At 47.2% G+C, this 19,962-nt stretch overlaps 1 protein-coding gene across 2 annotated transcripts in view; it reads left to right on the forward strand.

Moving 5' to 3' along the window:
• The window catches only part of SEC14L1 (SEC14 like lipid binding 1), a 443,723-nt gene that overhangs the window by 148,070 nt on the left and 275,691 nt on the right, over nt 1-19,962 (forward strand). For both annotated transcript variants that reach the window (XM_069200247.1, XM_069200248.1), the window contains 3 exons: nt 205-436; nt 2,581-2,690; nt 4,210-4,399. In XM_069200247.1, coding sequence (XP_069056348.1) covers nt 205-436; nt 2,581-2,690; nt 4,210-4,399 — 532 coding nt within the window. The remainder of the gene's footprint in view (nt 1-204; nt 437-2,580; nt 2,691-4,209; nt 4,400-19,962) is intronic.

Raw genomic sequence — 19,962 nt, forward strand, 5'->3', positions numbered from 1 at the left:
TCGTATGAAAACAACCCTGGTTTATATTGTTGTGCTTCCACAATGTTCTGACATTTTCTTGCTGGAAAATCTTAACAAATGTGCAATTCTTGGAGGCGGCTTTAGCTGTTGTAAGGCAAAGTAGCATTATGGATTATGCCGCTTCTCTCTTACACCCCTCTACACAGTATGACACCCCAGTCACATTATCTCTTTTTCCTGAAGGGCAAAGAAATCATTGAATATTACTTGAAGCAGATGGCGGATGAAGGCATTACATCTCTTCCCCGTTGGACACCCAACCTCACATCTGTTGAAGACAGCACCATATCTACCTCCGGACGACCTGTGTCACCTGCCATGAACATACCTGATGTGGCTCCCAGTGAGGGTGTTGGCACTAAAGACGCTCTCAGCACATCTGGCAGCCCTCAAGAGCTTCCTGGGACACCAGATGGTAGGCCTTTCTGCTTCTGTTTAGTACAGTGCTTTCCTATCACTATTTACAAGTGAGGTGTCTAACATAGTTCCAGGAAGTCCGATCTATGCCATATTTAAGGGTTTCCATTTATTGTGTGTGGGTTTAACTTTATCGGACATGCTAATAGTCTTGGCCTTCCGAGGCCTATGTTTGATACTTAGGACAGAACCATGATTTTCCAGTCTTGCTTTGAACCATCCTTTTCCGCTTTGTTTTATGCAATGCTGTTCCTTTTTTGTATCGCGTTTTCATTTCATATTTATGTATAAGACACTGCTTTCTCTGTTCAGTTTATTACCGTCCTTTCGGAGCTGTGTACATTGCAGCACTTTCTCAGTTGAGTTTTGTACACCACTTGACCACCTCTGCTTTATAAAGTAGCTGCTGCTGTTCATACAGTGGCTGCCTTCTGCTCTTCATTACAATGCCTTTTTTAAGCTGTTTGGTAAAATGCCTATATGCGGCTTACCTTGCGCTTTTGAGTACAGTGCCTGCTCATTACTGTTAAGAACGATGCCTGCCCACTACTGTCCGTAAGAAGCATACCTGTAGCTTTTCATTACAAGTCTACCTCTTGGTGTTGAGACACCTTGCCTGCCCACTGCCATTCATACTCGTAGCTGCTCACTGCTGTCTAGTAGAAGCCTACCTGCCTGCCCGCTACTTTTCAGTGACCTTCTTGTCCGCTACTTTTCATTGCCCTACCTGCCTGCTACTTTTCAGTGACGTGTTTGTCCTCTGCTTTTCAGTATTACTTTATGAACTCTATATTAAAGTAAACCTGTACCAAACTAAAGCGGGAATGCCTGTACTAAACTCAACATGGCCAGTGCTGTAGTAAAATGATGAAGGCTGGTATACTTAACAGAAACACAGCCTATGCTCTAAAACCTTCAAGTGGGATATTCTCTATAACAGAAGAAGCGGCTTACAATACTCAGCTGAGGACAGGCAGCCACTGAACAGCAGCAGGCAGGCATGAACAGCTATATTCTTCTGCAGTATTATCCCCGAGTGAGCAGCGTTTAAAGTGGCCGTAAATGAGTCTGTGCTTACATATGGGAGAATGTGAGCTGGCGTAGCAATGCATAAGGGGGTAGTGTAGCAACTGATTAATTATATTGCTTTTCCTCTGGGAAAGAGAGTTCAACTCGATCTGCACGTTGGCATTCTAGTTTGACACTTCCCAGCCCAAACACCTCAGTGTCAGCATTCTTTCACCCTCTTAAATTTATTATGTAGTCTAATTTCTCAGGCCAACAAGTTAGATTTTGATATCTGTAGGTGGACCCAGAAATGTGTAATTTGCACAGTCACTTTATCTCAAGTCTGCAGATTGTTTACTTTCTGTCTATAATTAGGGAACTCATCCTTTTTGTTTGCAAGCGCCCAATATCAGCAGCTAACTCTGATGTGGTTGTAGGGGCATAGCGCAAACCCCTGCAGCCCAGCACCCCATTTCTGCCCCCATCCTTTACAGGGCCTCCAGTCGGTCCAATGTGATGAATATCTGTGTGAGGCAGAGGTTCCATACATATTCTGCAGGGGTCCTCCATTATTTTACTTTATGCTACTTTGTGTTGGTCAAGTTACATGTCAGCGTAGTGACTTTTCCTACTACAAACCATCAAGAGCTTGGCAGCCAAACTCATCCTCAACCTGCCACAGAGGACTTGCCTCACAACACATCTCAGGGAGCGCCACTGGCTTCTGATATGCAAACACATTAATTTCAGAGTCCTCCAGACACATTCAAGGCATTCACAAGTTAGGCCTCACCTACCTGCACAATCTCATCTTCTTCCATCAACTTCCCAGAGACCTTGCCTTTGCTGGACACCTACTCACACACATCCCACACATCGCCTCTGTTTTTGAATTCCACAAGAAGTTGAAGGCCTGCTTTTTCAATTACTAAACCTACCTCAGGCGGGGCTAGGCACAGTCACCTGCTCGGAGCCAGGATACCCTTGCGATTGATATTGCTCTGTACAAATACACATAAACATAACTTTAGAAATACACATACCAGTGAGAGATGCTACCCTTTCACTGCATCTTCAAACTGGATCAGAGAGGTCGATCAACACTTTGGTTATGTTGCCTACCTTCCTTTCCAGACAAGCTGGAGGCAGACTACATCAAGCGCTACTTGGGTGATCTGACTCCCTTACAGGAGAGCTGCCTAATCCGGCTGCGCCAGTGGCTGCAAGAGACACATAAGGGCAAGGTAAGTAGCTGGTCCTCTTCCCCAAACTACCGGTTTTCAGAGATATATTGTTTGACTGTTAAACTGCATACTGAATTGGTGAGAACCTGTATTGTGCGGGCTGCACATGCCTGATTTTTGTTGTTTTCAACTTTTATTCATGAGTGCCATGATTCCTGGTTGTATTCTGCAGGCCACTTAAATCTTATTTCAGAAAACGCTTTTAGGATCCCTGCTTACCCATGTACGTCTTCGCTGTCAGTTTCCATTTTTGTATGTTGGTGAAGAAAATTGCATGTCTAAGTACATCAGCACAGATGTTGGAGAGAGCTTCTTTTAAAAGAGAGGGTTATTTTGCCAGAGTACCTCGCAACCCTATATTCTAAGTGACCCGTTTAGCCAGTCCTGACATTTTAGCCAGGAACACTTCACCTTCTTAGATTTCTGTTTCACAATTCCTTTCCAAGTATGGGCTTGGTCTACGTCTATAAATGCAGAGTGTTACTTAAAGTCTGGACTAATGTTGCACATCATTTGAGACCACGTATTAGCTGTTGGGTGTTGGGATCTGGGAGGGTGCTGCAGTGCTGTATTTTCAGGTGAGCGTTAGGCAAGCATTGAGGTTCCTTGAGTAAGCTGCTAGAATCCTTTTACTGCCGTAGCAGTGGTGCTGCAGTCAAAGTTTGACAGAACAGTGTGCTGGAGTCACAGAATTAGGGCAATGCTGTAGAGAGCAGGCCTCTTTTATTTACATGGTTTCAAACCAGTGCCCTGTGACAGATAGAACTGGAATGCTATTGAGAATCATCAAAGAAATACATAGTCAAATTTCCCTATGAGAAGAGGTATGAATTAATTTTAGCAGTAAGGACACAGTGATGTCCCTGTTTGGTGTAGGACTAGTAGCAAGCAGCAAAATTGTGGTGGGGGAAAGGATAACTTGGGAGAGAGATTTAAATGCTGACTTGAGATACATTTGCTTTTGGCAATTCAACATAGATGCTTTGTAAAGGTTGAAGGGTTGATGGTGCTGCAGGTAATATCCTCCAGTGGGCTCCAAGCTTCCTTCTACCATCAATCAGTCCATAAGTCTCAAGCTTGAGTGAAAGTATGCAGCCCTGGACCTCTGAGCAGATTAGGACTTTTGAGTGAGCAGTGAACTGTCAAGTGATGAGGTGAAAAACTGTCTAAAAAATGGTCCTCTTGTCACTGTCAGTCACTTTGCAGTGTGCTTGGAACATACCTGCAAGTAAACTGGAAAGGACAGCAAATTGGTCACTGTAGTTTGAAATAATTTCGAATTTTAGGGAAACACGTTAGATTGAATACAGCAATTTAACTGATGTAGTGGGTTCATTTAGGAAGGGTAGAACATTCCATAAGTGTCTAGGAGGGCACATACATTTCACACCATGTCTACAAATGTTGTTGCCCTTTGCTAAAGACTACCCTTTTTAGCTGAACTTTTGTATCTTGGTGTATAGAGCATTCAACTACTTTGAAGCTTGCTTCTTTGTGTTTTGTATTAATTATTATCCAGATTCCAAAGGATGAACACATCCTACGATTTCTACGAGCACGAGACTTCAACATCGAAAAAGCCCGTGAGATCCTGTGCCAGTCTTTAACATGGCGCAAGCAACATCAAGTGGACTACTTGCTCAGCAACTGGAACCCACCCCAAGTCCTGCAGGATTACTATGCTGGAGGCTGGCATCACCATGATAAAGGTTTGGCTTTATTTCACTGGAATCCCTTTTCTGACACTGTCTGACTTGCACAAATATAGGTATTCGTGTGGCAGTGCAAAGCCAAGTATATGGATTGAGGGTGATCAGCTAAATCCAGCTTATATTGCAACAGAAGCCTTAAAACAAGCACTCCAACAGTTTGAACAAATAGCAATTTTCCTGTATTGTTAGCCATTCTAATTTCATTTATTTATTATTTAGCCCTTCTGTATTGGTACTGCTGAGGGATGCTACTCCTGTGTCTTTTAGAGCTCCAGTTATATCCACTTAGTAATACAACAGGGCGTCCTTTGAAGATGATAGAGACATATTACTGCAAGAATTTTTTTCTAGTAAATCCAAAGGCACAAAAACAGGAACTCTTTAGATGGTGGAATTGCCATCATTTAAAAAAAATATAATGAAAACAAACATGTACCCAGAGGACCTAATCTTTTTCCCATTGTTTGATGATTAGGGCACAGATTTTCTAAAAGAATGGTATGATGGCAATATTGATTAGACATGCTGAACGTAGGAGGGAGGTAATTACTCCATGTTGGAAAGTTGCCTCTTTCTGGCATGGTTACTTCCGCTTTTTGGCCTGTTTGTCAGTGTGTTTGACTGTGTTTACTGGGATCCTGCTAACCAGGACCCCAGTAAATATGCTGTTTCCTTTAAACTTGGTTGCTGGAACCTTTTTGACCCCACGTTTGGTATACTGGTGCTGTAAAGAAATGGCTCCCTGTTGCAGTTACCCCCCACTTTTTGCCTGATACTGATGCTGACTTGACTGAGAAGTGTGCTGGGACCCTGCTTACCAGGCCCAGCACCAGTGTTCTTTCACCTAAAATGTACCATGGTTTTCACAATTGGCACAACCCTGGCACCTAGGTAAGTCCCTTGTAACTGGTACCCCTGGTACCAAGGGCCCTGATGCCAGGGAAGGTCTCTAAGGGCTGCAGCATGTCTTATGCCTCCCTAGGGACCCCTCACTCAGCACAGACACACTGCTTGCCAGCTTGTGTGTGCTGGTGGGGAGAAAATGACTAAGTCGACATGGCACTCCCCTCAGGGTGCCATGCCAACCTCACACTGCCTGTGGCATAGGTAAGTCACCCCTCTAGCAGGCCTTACAGCCCTAAGGCAGGGTGCACTATACCACAGGTGAGGGCATATGTGCATGAGCACTATGCCCCTACAGTGTCTAAGCAAAACCTTAGACATTGTAAGTGCAGGGTAGCCATAAGAATATATGGTCTGGGAGTCTGTCAAAAACGAACTCCACAGCTCCATAATGGCTACACTGAATACTGGGAAGTTTAGTATCAAACCTCTCAGGATAATAAACCCACACTGATGCCAGTGTTGGATTTATTAAAAAATGCACACACAGGGCATCTTAGAGATGCCCCCTGTATTTTACCCAATTGTTCAGTGCAGGACTGACTGGTCTGTGCCAGCCTGCTGCTGAGAGACGAGTTTCTGACCCCATGCGGTGAGAGCCTTTGTGCTCTCTGAGGACAGAAACAAAGCCTGCTCTGGGTGGAGGTGCTTCACACCTCCCCCCAGCAGGAACTGTAACACCTAGCAGTGAGCTTCAAAGGCTCAAGCTTCGTGTTACAATGCCCCAGGGCACTCCAGCTAGTGGAGATGCCCGCACCCTGGACACAGCCCCCACTTTTGGCGGCAAGTCCAGGAGAGATAATGAGAAAAACAAGGAGGAGTCACTGGCCAGTCAGGACAGCCCCTAAGGTGTCCTGAGCTGAGGTGACTCTGACTTTTAGAAATCCTCCATCTTGCAGATGGAGGATTCCCCCAATAGGAATAGGGATGTGACCCCCTCCCCTTGGGAGGAGGCACAAAGAGGGTGTACCCACCCTCAGGGCTAGTAGCCATTGGCTACTAACCCCCCAGACCTAAACACGCCCTTAAATTTAGTATTTAAGGGCTTCCCTGAACCTAAGAATTTAGATTCCTGCAACTACAAGAAGAAGAGGACTGCTGAGCTGAAAGACCCCTGCAGAAGAAGAAAAGAAGACACCAACTGCTTTGGCCCCAGACCTACCGGCCTGTCTCCTGCCTTCTAAAGAAACCTGCTCCAGCGACGCTTTCCCAAGGACCAGCGACCTCTGAATCCTCAGAGGACTGCCCTGCTTCAAGAAAGACAAGAAACTCCAGAGGACAGCGGCACTGCTCCAAAAAGACTGCAACTTTGTTACAGGGGAGCAGATTTAAAGACCCCTGCAAATCCCCGCAAGAAGCGTGAGACTTGCAACACTGCACCCGGCGACCCCGACTCGACTGGTGGAGAACCAACACCTCAGGGAGGACACTCCGGCGACTCCGAGACCGTGAGTAACCAAAGTTGTCCCCCCTGAGCCCCCACAGTGACGCCTGCAGAGGGAATCCCGAGGCTCCCCCTGACCGCGACTGCCTGATCCTAAAGTCCCGACGGCTGGAAAAGACCCTGCACCCGCAGCCCCCAGCACCTGAAGGAACGGAACTTCAGTGCAGGAGTGACCCCCAGGAGGCCCTCTCCCTTGCCTAGGTGGTGGCTACCCCGAGGAGCCCCCCCTTGCCTGCCTGCACCGCTGAAGAGACCCCTTGGTCTCCCATTGAAATCTACAGAGAACCCGACGCTTGTTTGCACACTGCACCCGGCTGCCCCCGCGCTGCTGAGGGTGTACTTTCTGTGTGGACTTGTGTCCCCCCCCGGTGCCCTACAAAACCCCCCTGGTCTGCCCTCCGAAGACGTGGGTACTTACCTGCTGGCAGACTGGAACCGGGGCACCCCCTTCCCTCCATTGAAGCCTATGTGTTTTGGGCACCTCCTTAACCTCTGCACCTGACCGGCCCTGAGCTGCTGGTGTGGTAACTTTGGGGTTGCTCTGAACCCCCAACGGTGGGCTACCTTGGACCCCAAACTGAACCCTGTAGGTAATTTACTTACCTGCTAAAACTAACAATAATTTACCTCCCCCAGGAACTGTGAAAATTGCACTGTCCACTTTTAAAACAGCTATTTGTGTTTTATGTGAAAAGTATATATGCTACTGTAATTATTCAAAGTTCCTAAAGTACTTACCTGCAATACCTTTCAAATGAGATATTACATGTAGAATTTGAACCTGTGGTTCTTAAAATAATCTAAGAAAATATATTTTTCTATAACAAAACCTATTGGCTGGATTTGTCTCTGAGTGTGTGTTCCTCATTTATTGCCTGTGTGTATGTACAACAAATGCTTATCACTACTCCTTTGATAAGCCTACTGCTCGACCACACTACCACAAAATAGAGCATTAGTATTATCTCTTTTTACCACTATCTTACCTCTAAGGGGAACCCTTGGACTCTGTGCATGCTATTCCTTACTTTGAAATAGCACATACAGAGCCAACTTCCTACAGGTGCCTTGATGTAAGTCTGTACCTAGGGCATTGGGGTGTCAGGGGCTCCCTATGGGCTGCAGCATGTATTATGCCGCCCATAGGGAGCCAGTGCAAAGTGTTCTGCAGGCCTGCCATTGCAGCCTGCGTGAAAGGATGCCTGCACCCGTTCACTACCAGGCCACTGTACCAAGTCACATAAGTCACCCCTATGGCAGGCCCTCCTAGCCTAGAGGGTAGGGTGCAAGTACCAGTGTGTGAGGACACTGCTGTACTACCACAGGTGCCCCCACAAACTCCAGCTCAATTTTCCTGGACTTCGTGAGTGCGGGGATGCCATTTTATGCGTGTACTAGAGATAGGTCACTACCTATGTCCAGCTACATAATGGTAACTCCGAACCTGGGCATGCTTGGTATAAAACATGTCGGAATCATACCCCAATACTGTTGCAAGTATGATTCCATTTACTGTGGGGGGGCTCCTTAGAGGATCCCCACCATTGCTACCACCAGTCTTACAGGGTTTTCCGGCCAGCCCAAGCTGCTGCCACACCTCAGACAGGTTTCTTCCCTTCTGCTGTTTGATCTGATCAAGCCCAGGAAGGCAGAACAAAGGATTTCCTTTGGAAGAGGGAGGTAACACCCTCTCCCTTTGGAAATAGGTGTGACTGGCTTGGGAGGGGTACACTCCCCAAGACACTGGTGTACTTTGAAGGGCAAATTTGGTGCCATTTGTGCATAAACCAGTTCACACCGGTTTAGGGACCCCCAGTCCCTGCTCTGGAGCAAAATTGGACAATGGAAAGGGGAGTGACCACTCCCCTGTCCATCACCACCCCAGGGGTGGTGCTCAAAGCTCCCCCATAGGGTCCCTGGGTTCTGTCATCTTGTTTCCAAGGTCGGCGGGGAACTCTGGGAGCGTCTGAGAGGCCAGTCCAGGCATGTGCTTCAGAGCTCCCTCCTGATAGGTGCTTACCTGGCCGGGTGACCATTCCCCCTTTCAGGGCTATTAAGGGTCTCTCTCTTGGTTGGGTCATCTGATTCGACTTGCAAGACTCCAGCAGGTTTCCTCTGCAACCTCCACTATGACTTCTGGCCACTGGAATCGCATGTGGACCCTCCAGGAAGTGACAATGCTGCAAACCACGAAGAATACTCTTCTGCAACTTTGTTTCCATGGCTCCTGCCAGCTTTGCAACATTTCCCCGGCTGTGCATCCCCAGAAGACAGCAAATCTTCAGCCTTCACAAGAAGAAGAAGAAGGAATCTTCCTTGGAGTGAAGGAGTCAATCCCCTGCATCCGCATGCACATTCTGCAACGACGACCGGCCGCGTGGAGCTCCTACTCCTCCTGGACTCCACTGTGACTTTTTGGACTTGGTCCCCTCACTCTACAGGTCATCTTCTTCAGGAATTCACCACTGGTTTCTTGCAGTCTTGTCTGGGTGTCTTCTTTTCTTCTTTTTCAATGGTTTGGGGAAATTCCAGTAATTTACTCCTGCTTTCTTGGTCACTGGGGGTACTGTGCTACTTACCTCTGTGGTTTTCTGGTACTCCCCTCTACACATACCACTTACCTTGGTGGGGCTCCTGTGTTCGCATTCCATTTTTGTAGTACATGGTTTAGGCTTCCCCTTGGGTCACTATTAGTTGTCTATATTTGCACCCGTTTTCTAACCTTTTCTTTGCGTATTTACTAGTGTATATAATTAGTGTATTTCTTAACTCCTATTGGAGGGTTGCCCTGCTAGTATTTTGTGGTATTGTGTTTCAAAAATAAAGTACCTTTATTTTTGTACAACTGATTGTTTTCTTTCATGTGTATAAGTTCTCTGTGACTACAGTGATTTTTCATGAGCTTTGCGTGTCTCCTAGTTAATCCTTGGCTGCTCATCCACCGCTGCCTACAGAGAGCCTGGACCTGGTGTCACCACACACCAGGTCCGCTTCCTACACTACACAAAATTGATGTCCTAGAACAGGAAATAAAACATCTCAATTCACCAGAAGCAACAGAGGAAAATTGACACTTGTACTCCGCCAACTATATTGTCTTACATCATGTATTATTGATAAAGGAATACAGTTTGCAATCTAACGCCTTGAAAAAGTGTCATTGGGGATGAAACCCTGGATTTGTGAGCTTACTTTTCTGGCTTGAATATTGTTATTTTTATTATAGTATGAGTGCTCCATATTTTTATAAGATATTGTGGCTGTTATCCTTTGAAGTAATACCATCATTACCTTTAAAGGTAGAAAGGGCATGTACTGCACTAGCACCAGTTTTGGAATAAGAGTTCTTTCTGTGTACTTTCTACCCTGAGTAGTACTGTGCGACATCTGTTGTTACTGTCACAGCTACCTATCTGTATTTAACATAGCAACATGAGCTGTTTTGCTTTGGACATTTTTTTTTTTTGTGACATTAGTGAAGGACCTTGGAAAAGCCTTTTCAAACCTAGTGTTTTCCGTGTTCTATACTTTGGTGCACACACTCCATAGTTCTTTTTCAGGTTTGCTGCTGCCGCAGGATGTTGCTAATTTGGTTAAAGTAGTGTAGGGTCTTTTAACAGTGCAGATTCAAATTCATAAACACTTTGTTGAATGGGTATTTCTTGTTCAAGATAAATGCCGTATTGCATGAAGTTCTGGTTTTTCCACATATTTGCATTTGCATGTTTGCTTTTCTCTGCCACCATGTGCCTAGAGGAAGAATAATCTTTAAAAGAAGCATTTACCAAGCCAGTGGGTCTGGGTTTAATGTGATAACACTTGTAGATCTAGCACATTAGAGCTAGACACAGAGAAGGGACCCACCAGAAGCATAGAGAGAAGGCTATATTTGTAAAATAGTCCATCCTGCAGTTCAATACAAGCACTTGAGTGGAAAAGGAAGGATACACATACACAGCCAATACAATTACGGTAGAGATGAATGGTCTACTGGACTGAGCCAGGATATGGTTGACTTTGACTCAAGAAAATGGCTCAACGTGGTTGAAAATAGCCAGTGGTTAAAACTGGCAGACATAAGGCTCCCTCTGTGTATATTGTTAGCAAGACATGTGTTTGACAGCTATACTCTGCCAACCAAGACCTCTAGTATGCAAATCAGTGTGTTAATTGCCTTTTAACAGGCCACACACCAGATGGTTGTGAGGTTTTTCATATAATGTCAGTGGTTGGGCAGGCTTCAAAGCGAAGCAGAGTTATGTTTAAAGGAGAGCCTTCTGGTCACATGCCCTTGTGGTAGAGTGACCCCATTGACGATGCTGTTCAGTCTTCTGAATTCTCCTGTCAGCAAAGCTTCTCCTGAGGTTGTGTTTACTCAGATGACTCTTACAAGGGGGGCTTCCATAGTGAGAGCTGTTTTTCAACTAGACTGTCTCTGGTTCTATCAGTCATGCTGAAAAAAATACTTGCTTGCCACAGCAGTACTCTTAAGTTCTGTCTCCTTCCACTTCTCAACCTCTGTCTGTCTCTGTTGTCTCAAGTTTCCCCAGGTGTGACGTTCAACTCTGCTTGCCCAGATTGTGATGACATCTGGACATACAACCCATGTCCTAAGCTTTTTTCTGTGTCTCACAGAAACAATCCTAATTTTTGAAGATTGACCATGTCAAATGTCATCTATTGCTGATTCTGAAAGAAGGTGCCCTTGTACAACGTGCACAAAAACATCTGCGTGTGTTGTCTTGGATCTGAACTTACCCCCTAGCCTGAAACACCTGTTCATGATACACCCAAGGGGTACCAGAGAGCAGCAGTCCTAAACTATTTTTGGCCAAGGCCTACAGGGCACATTAAAGTGGCCTTTAACCTCTTCAGCTAAGTTTTCCAGTAGGGAATAATCTCTGTAAATGTCTTCCTATAAAAAGCAGTCCGACTCCTGGAACTGATTGGATATTCAACACTGCTCCCTAAGGCCTGTCTCATCCTCATTATCTGACCCCAGTCTTGAAGAAAATGAAGCTGAAATTTATGACTTCTTTGCCTTATCTGGCACAGGTCAAATCAGGATAGTGCCTTGCCCTCTGGGCCACTCCCTCAAGGGTGGACCTGCTCCTCTGGGGTTGGCTATTCTGGCAGCTCGTACTCTAATTCTGCCTGACACTCCTCCAGGCACAGTACAATATCCGAGGAAGCTGATGCCTTCCAAAGTGCTGGTTCCCACAAACACTGTGCACCCCATTTTGCTATCACCAGTACTTAGGGGCAGAAGAAAAGGTCAACAAATCTCAGGCTAAACTATGGCCACAAAATTCACCCAAATGGAAATACATTTTTTGACTGCTGTAGCCATTCTCGATAAATATTACGGGCCCACAGAGGATGATGACTTGGTGGCTGATAACCTCTCTCCTGCTTACAATACAGTCTTCGGCCTTTACCTGATCCTACCTGGTCTTAAAAAGAAAGCAAGTGTTTTAAACACATTTCCATAAGAGGCCTCTATCTGAAGTCTCTTCATTCACTTCAGAGGTCTGGACAGCAGCAGAAGACTTTAAATCGACCTTGCATGGAGTCTGCAGTTTCAGAACCTCTGCTCCCTTTTAATGAAGCATTCTTGGAGTCCATGTTGGCTGCTTGGGAGGAAATAATTTCTGATGGACACTTCTAACCGCAGGTTCCTCTCTTTTTGAATGTTCTCAGGTGCCAGACTAAATCCGGAAAATTTTAACAACTTTGCTCCTGTGCGCCTGTAGGTGGCATCATATGCCTCTGGGTCATCTTCGTTCTGCCCCATAAGTGACAAATAGAGGTGCATTTAAGTGCCACCCCTGCATGCTGATGTCCGTTACTTTCATTCCGCACCATTATACATGAATCCGGAACTCGATAACAACTTTTGAGGAAAACGTTTAACAAGGAGATACCACCCTGTAGAACCTTCCTGAGAGAAGCTTCAGTTCCTCTGATTTTCTACCACAGATTGTGCTAGGGAGTCTCCACTGAGCTCTGCTCAGCTTTTCCTGTCCGAACACTTCTGAAAGGATTTCTACTGATTTCCTCTGATTTTCTCAACATCTTGCAGATTTACCCTGGACTTAGGTACTCTGTGTTTTTGGTGTCTCAGACTGATGTATTAGTATGACTGAAACACCTAAAAAGGATTCTCTAAACCCTGTGGCACTTGGTGGAACAAAGAGGCTCCACTCAGATGACCCTAACCAGGATTAAATGTGGACTGCCTCTATTTTGCCACAAAACCAAGGACTGCGAGGTATGCCACACATTTTCGACTAAAACTTTAAAGTGTGAAGGGTGACTCCTATGGCTCTAAAAGCTAAAAACCAGAGAGAATCCTCTCTAACGATGGCAGTGATTTGTCATCTAAATCCTCTCAGAAGACGTCAGTTAAAAGACTTAAAGATAAGACAATAGCTTATTCGTTTGATTAACCATCTAAGAAGGCGCCCAAAAAGTCCTCTCAGACTTCCCATAGATACCACAGTCCATCTAAGTCCCCTCACATGAGGGACCTGCCTTTTAAATGTAAAGAGGAAAAGACCGCATGAGGCTCATCAAAGAGACCTAAAAAATCGACCTCCGAGGGCTGGTGAAAAAACACTTTAAAAAAACCTTCATGGGCTCCGCCGGCAGATTGCTTGTTGACGAGAAAGTCATCGCCAATGAGGTTTGTGACAGCGACTAAGTCTACAGCCAACACTATTACTGTGTCTATAGCGACATCTACATCGACCACAACATCATTGTCCACTAGCCATACACCTATTTCATCGATCAATTATTTCCGCGTCGACGGCAGCACCTTTGTTGACAAAGACTCACCTGTTGATGACAACACCACTATCGGCGATGACTCTATCGCCTGACACCACCGATGTCAACACCTCCGTCAACAGTGAGCACCCCATTGACGGTACTTACCCCGTCGACGACGACACCATCATTGACAAAGAAATTAAAACCTTTTTTCTGAGCCTTGCATCATAGACGTCCTAGTCGATGACTATGACGACTGTCAAGCCTATGGGAAAACTCAAACACCAGAAATGTATCACACCGGCTAATACCTTTCTGGGTAAAGTGTCTTCTATGCTGCCTTCCCACCTTCTGGATGAAGACTCTGAAGAGGATAGACTTTTTGGTGCTGCATGTAGCCCTTCAGAACTGAATGTTAAATATCAAGACTATATCTGATGAGGGGGAAGGTTGTGATCAAGAGTTCTGTGCACCACAAGAACACTTTCAACAACCCCATCAGTACCGCAATGTTATGCACCCCATCTACATTAGCTGCACACGTACAACTGATGCTGTCAGACTATAGGAAAAGATTTCCTCCACCCTCAGATACTGCTCAACGTAGACCCATTCTAGGAGCTTCATTACTGCTTCACTCCAGCACCTGCACAACAGTTGCCGTCCGCCCCAGAGTTGCCACATTTCCCGCTGGTGCCGCAAGTAGATGATCCAACATCATCTGAGGGAGCGGGAGAAGAGGTAGAAGTATCATGATGAATGGGATGATTACGTATTACCAACACCCTCATCTCCGTTACCACCACTAGTTGACTCTCCTCCTCCGGATATACGAGGTTTCCACGATACATTGGAAAGAGCAGCCCTTTGGTTCGACCTTCCAGTCCCCCTCAAAACAAAAGGACTGTTTCCTTTACGATTTCAAGGAACCTTTTCAGGAAAACTGTCAGGGCCATGCCCATTATTGATTATATTTGGGAAGAGGACCTAAAGGTGATGCCCAATCCAGCCTTAGTTTCAGCAGTGTTGCCACAACTCCATTAAAAAAAAAAATATATATATATAAGGCCCCGGAAGACACACCATCCTGCCTGACTGTCCATCTGAAACTGGATTCCATCATTTCTCAGGCAGCACAAAGAAGATAATCCTTCCACACCACTATCAGCACCCCTGGACAAGGAGGGTAGGTGCCTCGTCAGTAGAAGGAAGCAGTTTTCGGGTATGTCAGCGCTCAGTCAGAGCTGCAAATGCATTGGCTGTACTTGGTAGATACGATCGGCAGCTATGGTGCGATATTGCTGCATTTCTGATGGATACAACTACCTGTGGATTCCTCATCTTATGAATTCTCCCAGTGCGCCAGCATTCAATGGAAAATTTTCCTCCCAGCTCTCCACGTCGATGAGGATGTCACAATTGCATGGCTCCCCACACGACTCTGTCTGACGTCACCGTGGCAATAAGCGGTCCTTGCCTGCGTGCTGACGTCAGTTCCCTTTTTTCCGTGCCTTCGACGCTAACCGCTTTCTCCTAGCTCTCGGGGAGCTACTGTTTCGAAGGTGTCCTTTTTGTCTCTGGTTATAATGTCTACTCCTAGAAAGCCAGGGTTCAAACCTTGTCGGAGTGCAGGGGTCATACGTCTATCACAGACCCTCACAATGACTGCTTATGGTGCCTAAGTTCGGAGCATGACGTGGAGGAGTGTGTGTCCTGCCAAAGGATGAATCCGAAGGTGCTAAAAGAAGAGAGAAGCCAAACTCTTTCTGGCTAAGTCGAAGAAAGGGCACAGAAGTCATCGACGATCGTCTTCCCATAACTCTTCAAAGAAGCGGTGCGGACATGACTCTCGGCGTTCCAGGTCTCCATCTTGACGGCACTGTGCGACGTGGGAGGTTAGTCCTACAGTGACTCCACAGCCTCAAAGTCCTCTGGCTTCTCTGGCGCCATCGGTCTTCAAGGTGGTTGCACCCCAAGAGAGTCCTTGCTTTTCGCGTGGGGTGCAGGATTTTGATGCCCAGCCGGCACAAGTGCCGCAGGAAGATCAGCTGTATCCTTCCTTCCCTGCTCCGGGAGCGGATCGAGCGGCATTTTTGAATGCCATGTTCAACACGTTTTTATTGCTATGGCCCTGGCTGGTGCACCTGTGGGTCCCACAGGTGCCTTGGCATTCTCATTGGGCTCTCTGACTCCTTATAAGTCGGCGCCGTTCATGCCTTTTTATCCGGCTGAGGGTGCCGGTTTTGTGCCAATCACAGCGCCTCATAGGCCTACGGTGCCGATGACGTCACCTTATAGGCCTGTGGTGCCAATAACGTCACCTCATACACAGTCGATGCCGATGACAGAACCTCATGTGTACACTGTGCAGATGGGATCAGCTCCGGTGCCGGATAGGTCCCTATTGGATTATAGTGTCTCCTCCTTCTCCTGGTTCGCGTCTATTGGTCCTGAAGCCGGTGACGTCGACGTCGGCTAACTCTGTTGATGCTGAGATTGGAGGCCAGGTTGAGGTCGCGGAGGAGAGCACTGAGGCTCTTAGAAGAACAGGAGTACCAGAGACAGCTGCTGGAAGGAGAGATTGCTGAGCCCTGGGGGGGAATATCAGGGCCTAGACTGAGTCAGTGGGCTGGACACTTCCCCTGAGTGGGATCTTTCTTCTCCAGGGGAGTTTACAGAGGAAGCGGCCTCCTTCCATTCTGTGGTCAGGAAGGCGGCAAATTTCTTGGACCTTCCATTGCTGGCTGCTGAGGTTAAAATAAAATTTTTGACTGAAGTCCTTCATCCTTCTTCGGCTTCAGCAGAACCCTTACTTCCATTTAATTACCAAGCCTATATTGGAGGTCTGGAGGAAGCCTGTCATCGCCTGCTGTGAACCGATCTGTTGCAAGACGGAACAGCGTGGCTCTGGGAGATCCGGGATTTTTATCAAAGCATCTGACTCCAGAGAGTTTAGTGGTCCAGGCCTCATGTTCGGCGCCAGACTCCTTCCCTGTTACTCCTTCGGACAGAGTGTCCAAGAGAATGGAGCAGTCAGCCAAGAAGACTTTTTCATCCTGCATTATGGCCCTGAAATCGGCAAATGCTACCTGTGTGTTAGGTAGATGTGTGCACACCCTGATGGACGTGGCTAAAGCTGTAGTTCTTGACTTAGCTCACGATATGCAGGGTCAGTTCGGTGCGCTCCTGTCAGACGCTCAAGCTGCGGCTAAGCAGATTTTCCAGTCTGGTCTGGATCCTACAGACTCAGTGGCCAGGGCGATGGGTACTTTTATCGCTACCAGAAGGCATGCGTGGTTGAGGTCTTCTGGCTTTTCTACAGATGTCCAGACCACTTTATTGGACCTGCCTTTCGACTGAGAAAAGCTGTTTAGGGTCAAAGCTTACTCTGCCTTTGAGCGCTTCAAGGACAGTAGGGCCACAGCAAAGTCTTTGGGTCTGCAGGCTTCTACTATGACCCCTTTCAGGTCCTTTCGGAGGTTTAGGGGGTTTGGGTGTGGAGCAGTTTATTGTGGGAGACCCAAGTCAACAGTCCAACAGCCTGCCAGCCTTCCATATAGATCCTTTAGAGGGCGGAGGAGAGTTCGGACAAGAGGGGCCACTCAGCAGCACCCTGCATCATCCTCTTCCTCTGGGGGAGCACAACAAGGGAAGCAGCCCTAGTTTTCTACCCATTTTGAGTCGCACTTCTCCTGTAGGGGAGAGGTTACTTCTTTTTCTCCGCGAGTGGGAGTTAGCCACATCAGACTCCTGGGTTCTAAATATTGTGAGGAAAGGATATGCCCGTCCTTTTCGGGAGTTTCACCGTCCCATCCCTCCCTGTCCTTCGTTTTGTTCAGAAGACCATCTCCTGTTGTTGCAGCAGGAGATTCAAATCCTGTTATCAAAAGGCACAGTGGAGTTTGTTCCAGAGCAGGAAAGGGGTCAGGGTTGTTATTCAAGATATTTCCTGATCCCCAAGAAGCATGGTCGATTGAGGCCTATCCTGGATCTGAGGTTTGTGAATTGGTTCCTCAAGCAGGAGAAATTCAAGATGCGGACTCTGGCGCAGGTGCTTCTGGCGCTGAACAAAGAGGATTGGATGGTGTCTGTCTACTTACGGGATGCTTACTTTCATATCCCTACTGTAGGAAGTTGGCTCTGTAAATACTATTTCAAAGTAAGAAATAGTGTGCACGGAGTCCAAGGGTTCCCCTTAGAGGTAAGATAGTGGCAAAATTAGATAATTCTAATGCTCTATTTTGTGGTAGTGTGGTCGAGCAGTAGGCCTATCAGAGGGTAGTGTTAAGCATTTGTTGAACACACACAGGCAATAAATGAGGAACACACACTCAGACTTACTCCAGGCCAATAGGTTTTTATGTAGAAAAATATATTTTCTTAGTTTATTTTAAGAACCACAGGTTCAAGATTTGAAGTAAATACATAAAATGCAAGGTACTCCACACAGGTAAGTTAGGAACTTTGAATTAAAGCAATATCATATACAGTCTTTGTTAAAATGGCAATAAGCTATTTTAAAAGTGGACACAGTGCACAAATCAACAGTTCCTGGGGGAGGTAAGTATTGGTTAGATTGTGAGGTAAGTAAGACACTAACAAGTCTCAGGCAGCCCACTGTTGGGGGTTCAAGGCAACCCCAAAGTTACCACACCAGCAGCTCAGGGCCAGTCAAGTGCAGAGGTCAAAGAGGTGCCCAAAACACATAGGCGCCTTTGGAGAATAGGGGTGCTCCAGTTCCAGTCTGCCAGCAGGTAAGTACCTGCGTCCTCGGGGGCAGACCAGGGGGGGTACACAAGTAGGCACACAAAACACACCCTCAGAGGCACAGGGGTGGCCGGGTGCAGTGTGCAAAGCAGGCATTGGGTTTCAGATAGGTTTCAATGGAGGGACCTGGGGGTCACTCTAGCGGTGCAGGCAGGCACGGGGGGCTTCTTGGGACAGCCACCACCTGGGCTAGGTAGAGGGTCGTCTGGGGGGGTCACTCCTGCACTGAGGTATGGTTCCTTCTGGTCCTGGGAGCTGCGGGTGCAGTGCCTGGTCCAGGCGTCGGGTTCCTTGTTACAGGCAGTCAGGGTCCAGGGGGGTTGTCTTGGGCTACTCAAAAGGTTGCAGTCGCCTGGGAGTTCTCCCTGTGGTGTTGGTTCTCTGGAGCTCGAGCCGGGAGCGTCGGCTGCAGAGGGTGAAGTCTCACACTTCCGGCGGGAAGAGTGAAGTCTTTAGAAGTTGCAGGAAAATTGCAAAGTTGTTGCTTATTGTAGAGCAGTGCCGCTGCTCATCAGAGTTTCTTGGTCCTTAGGTTCAGGGCAGTCCTCTGAGGCTTTAGAGGTCGCTGGTCCCTGTTGGATGTGTTGCTGTTGCAGTTTTTCGGGTCAGGAGACAGGCCGGTAGGGCTGGAGCCATAGCAGTGGTCGGCTCCGTCATCTCTGCAGGGCTTTCAGGTCAGCAGTCCTTCTTCTTGTTTCAGGTTGCAGGAATCTGGGTTCTGGGGTGCCCCTAAATACTAGATTTAGGGGTGTGTTTAGGTCTGTGAGGGCCGTAGCCAATGGCACTGTCCTGGAGAGTGGCTACACCCTCTTTGTGCCTCCTCCCTGTGGGGTGGGGGGCACATCCCTTATCCTATTGGGGGAATCCTCCAAAACTAAGATGGAGGATTTCTAAAGGCAGGGATCACCTCAGCTCAGGGCACCTTAGGGGTTGTCCTGACTGGTGGGTGACTCCTCCTTGTTTTTCTAATTATCTCCTTCAGCCTTGCTGCCAAAAGTGGGGGCAGTGGCTGGAGGGGCGGGCATCTCCATTAGCTGGGATGCCCTGGGGCGCTGTAACAAAGGGGGTGAGCCTTTGAGGTTCACAACCAGGTGTTACAGTTCCTGCAGGGGGAGGTGTGAAGCACCTCCACCCAGTGCAGGCTTTTGTTCCTGGCCACAGACTGACAAAGGCACTCTTCTCATGTCGCCAGCAACCCGTCTGGTTGTGGCAGGCTGGCAGAAACTAGTCAGCCCCACACTAGAAGTCGGGTTGGTATTCAGGGGCACCTCTAAGATGCTCTCTGTGTGCATATTACAATAAATTGCACACTGTCATCAGTGTGCATTTATTGTGCTTAGAAGTTTGATACCAAACTTCCCAGATTTCAGTGTAGCCATTATGGAACTGTGGAGTTCGTGTTTGACAAATTCCCAGACCATAAACTCTTATGGCTACCCTGCACTTACATTGTCTAAGGATTTGCTTAGACACTGTAGGGGCATACTGCTCATGCACATAGGCCCTCATCTGTGGTATAGTGCACCCTGCCTTAGGGCTGTAAGGCCTGCTAGAGGGATGACTTACCTATAACACAGGCAGTGTGAGGTTGGCATGGCACTCTGAGGGGAGTGCCATGTCGACTCAGTCATTTTCTCCCCACCAGCACACCCAAGCTGTGAGGCAGTGAGCA

Source organism: Pleurodeles waltl, chromosome 7, assembly GCF_031143425.1.
Source record: "Pleurodeles waltl isolate 20211129_DDA chromosome 7, aPleWal1.hap1.20221129, whole genome shotgun sequence".
NCBI lineage: Eukaryota > Metazoa > Chordata > Amphibia > Caudata > Salamandridae > Pleurodeles > Pleurodeles waltl.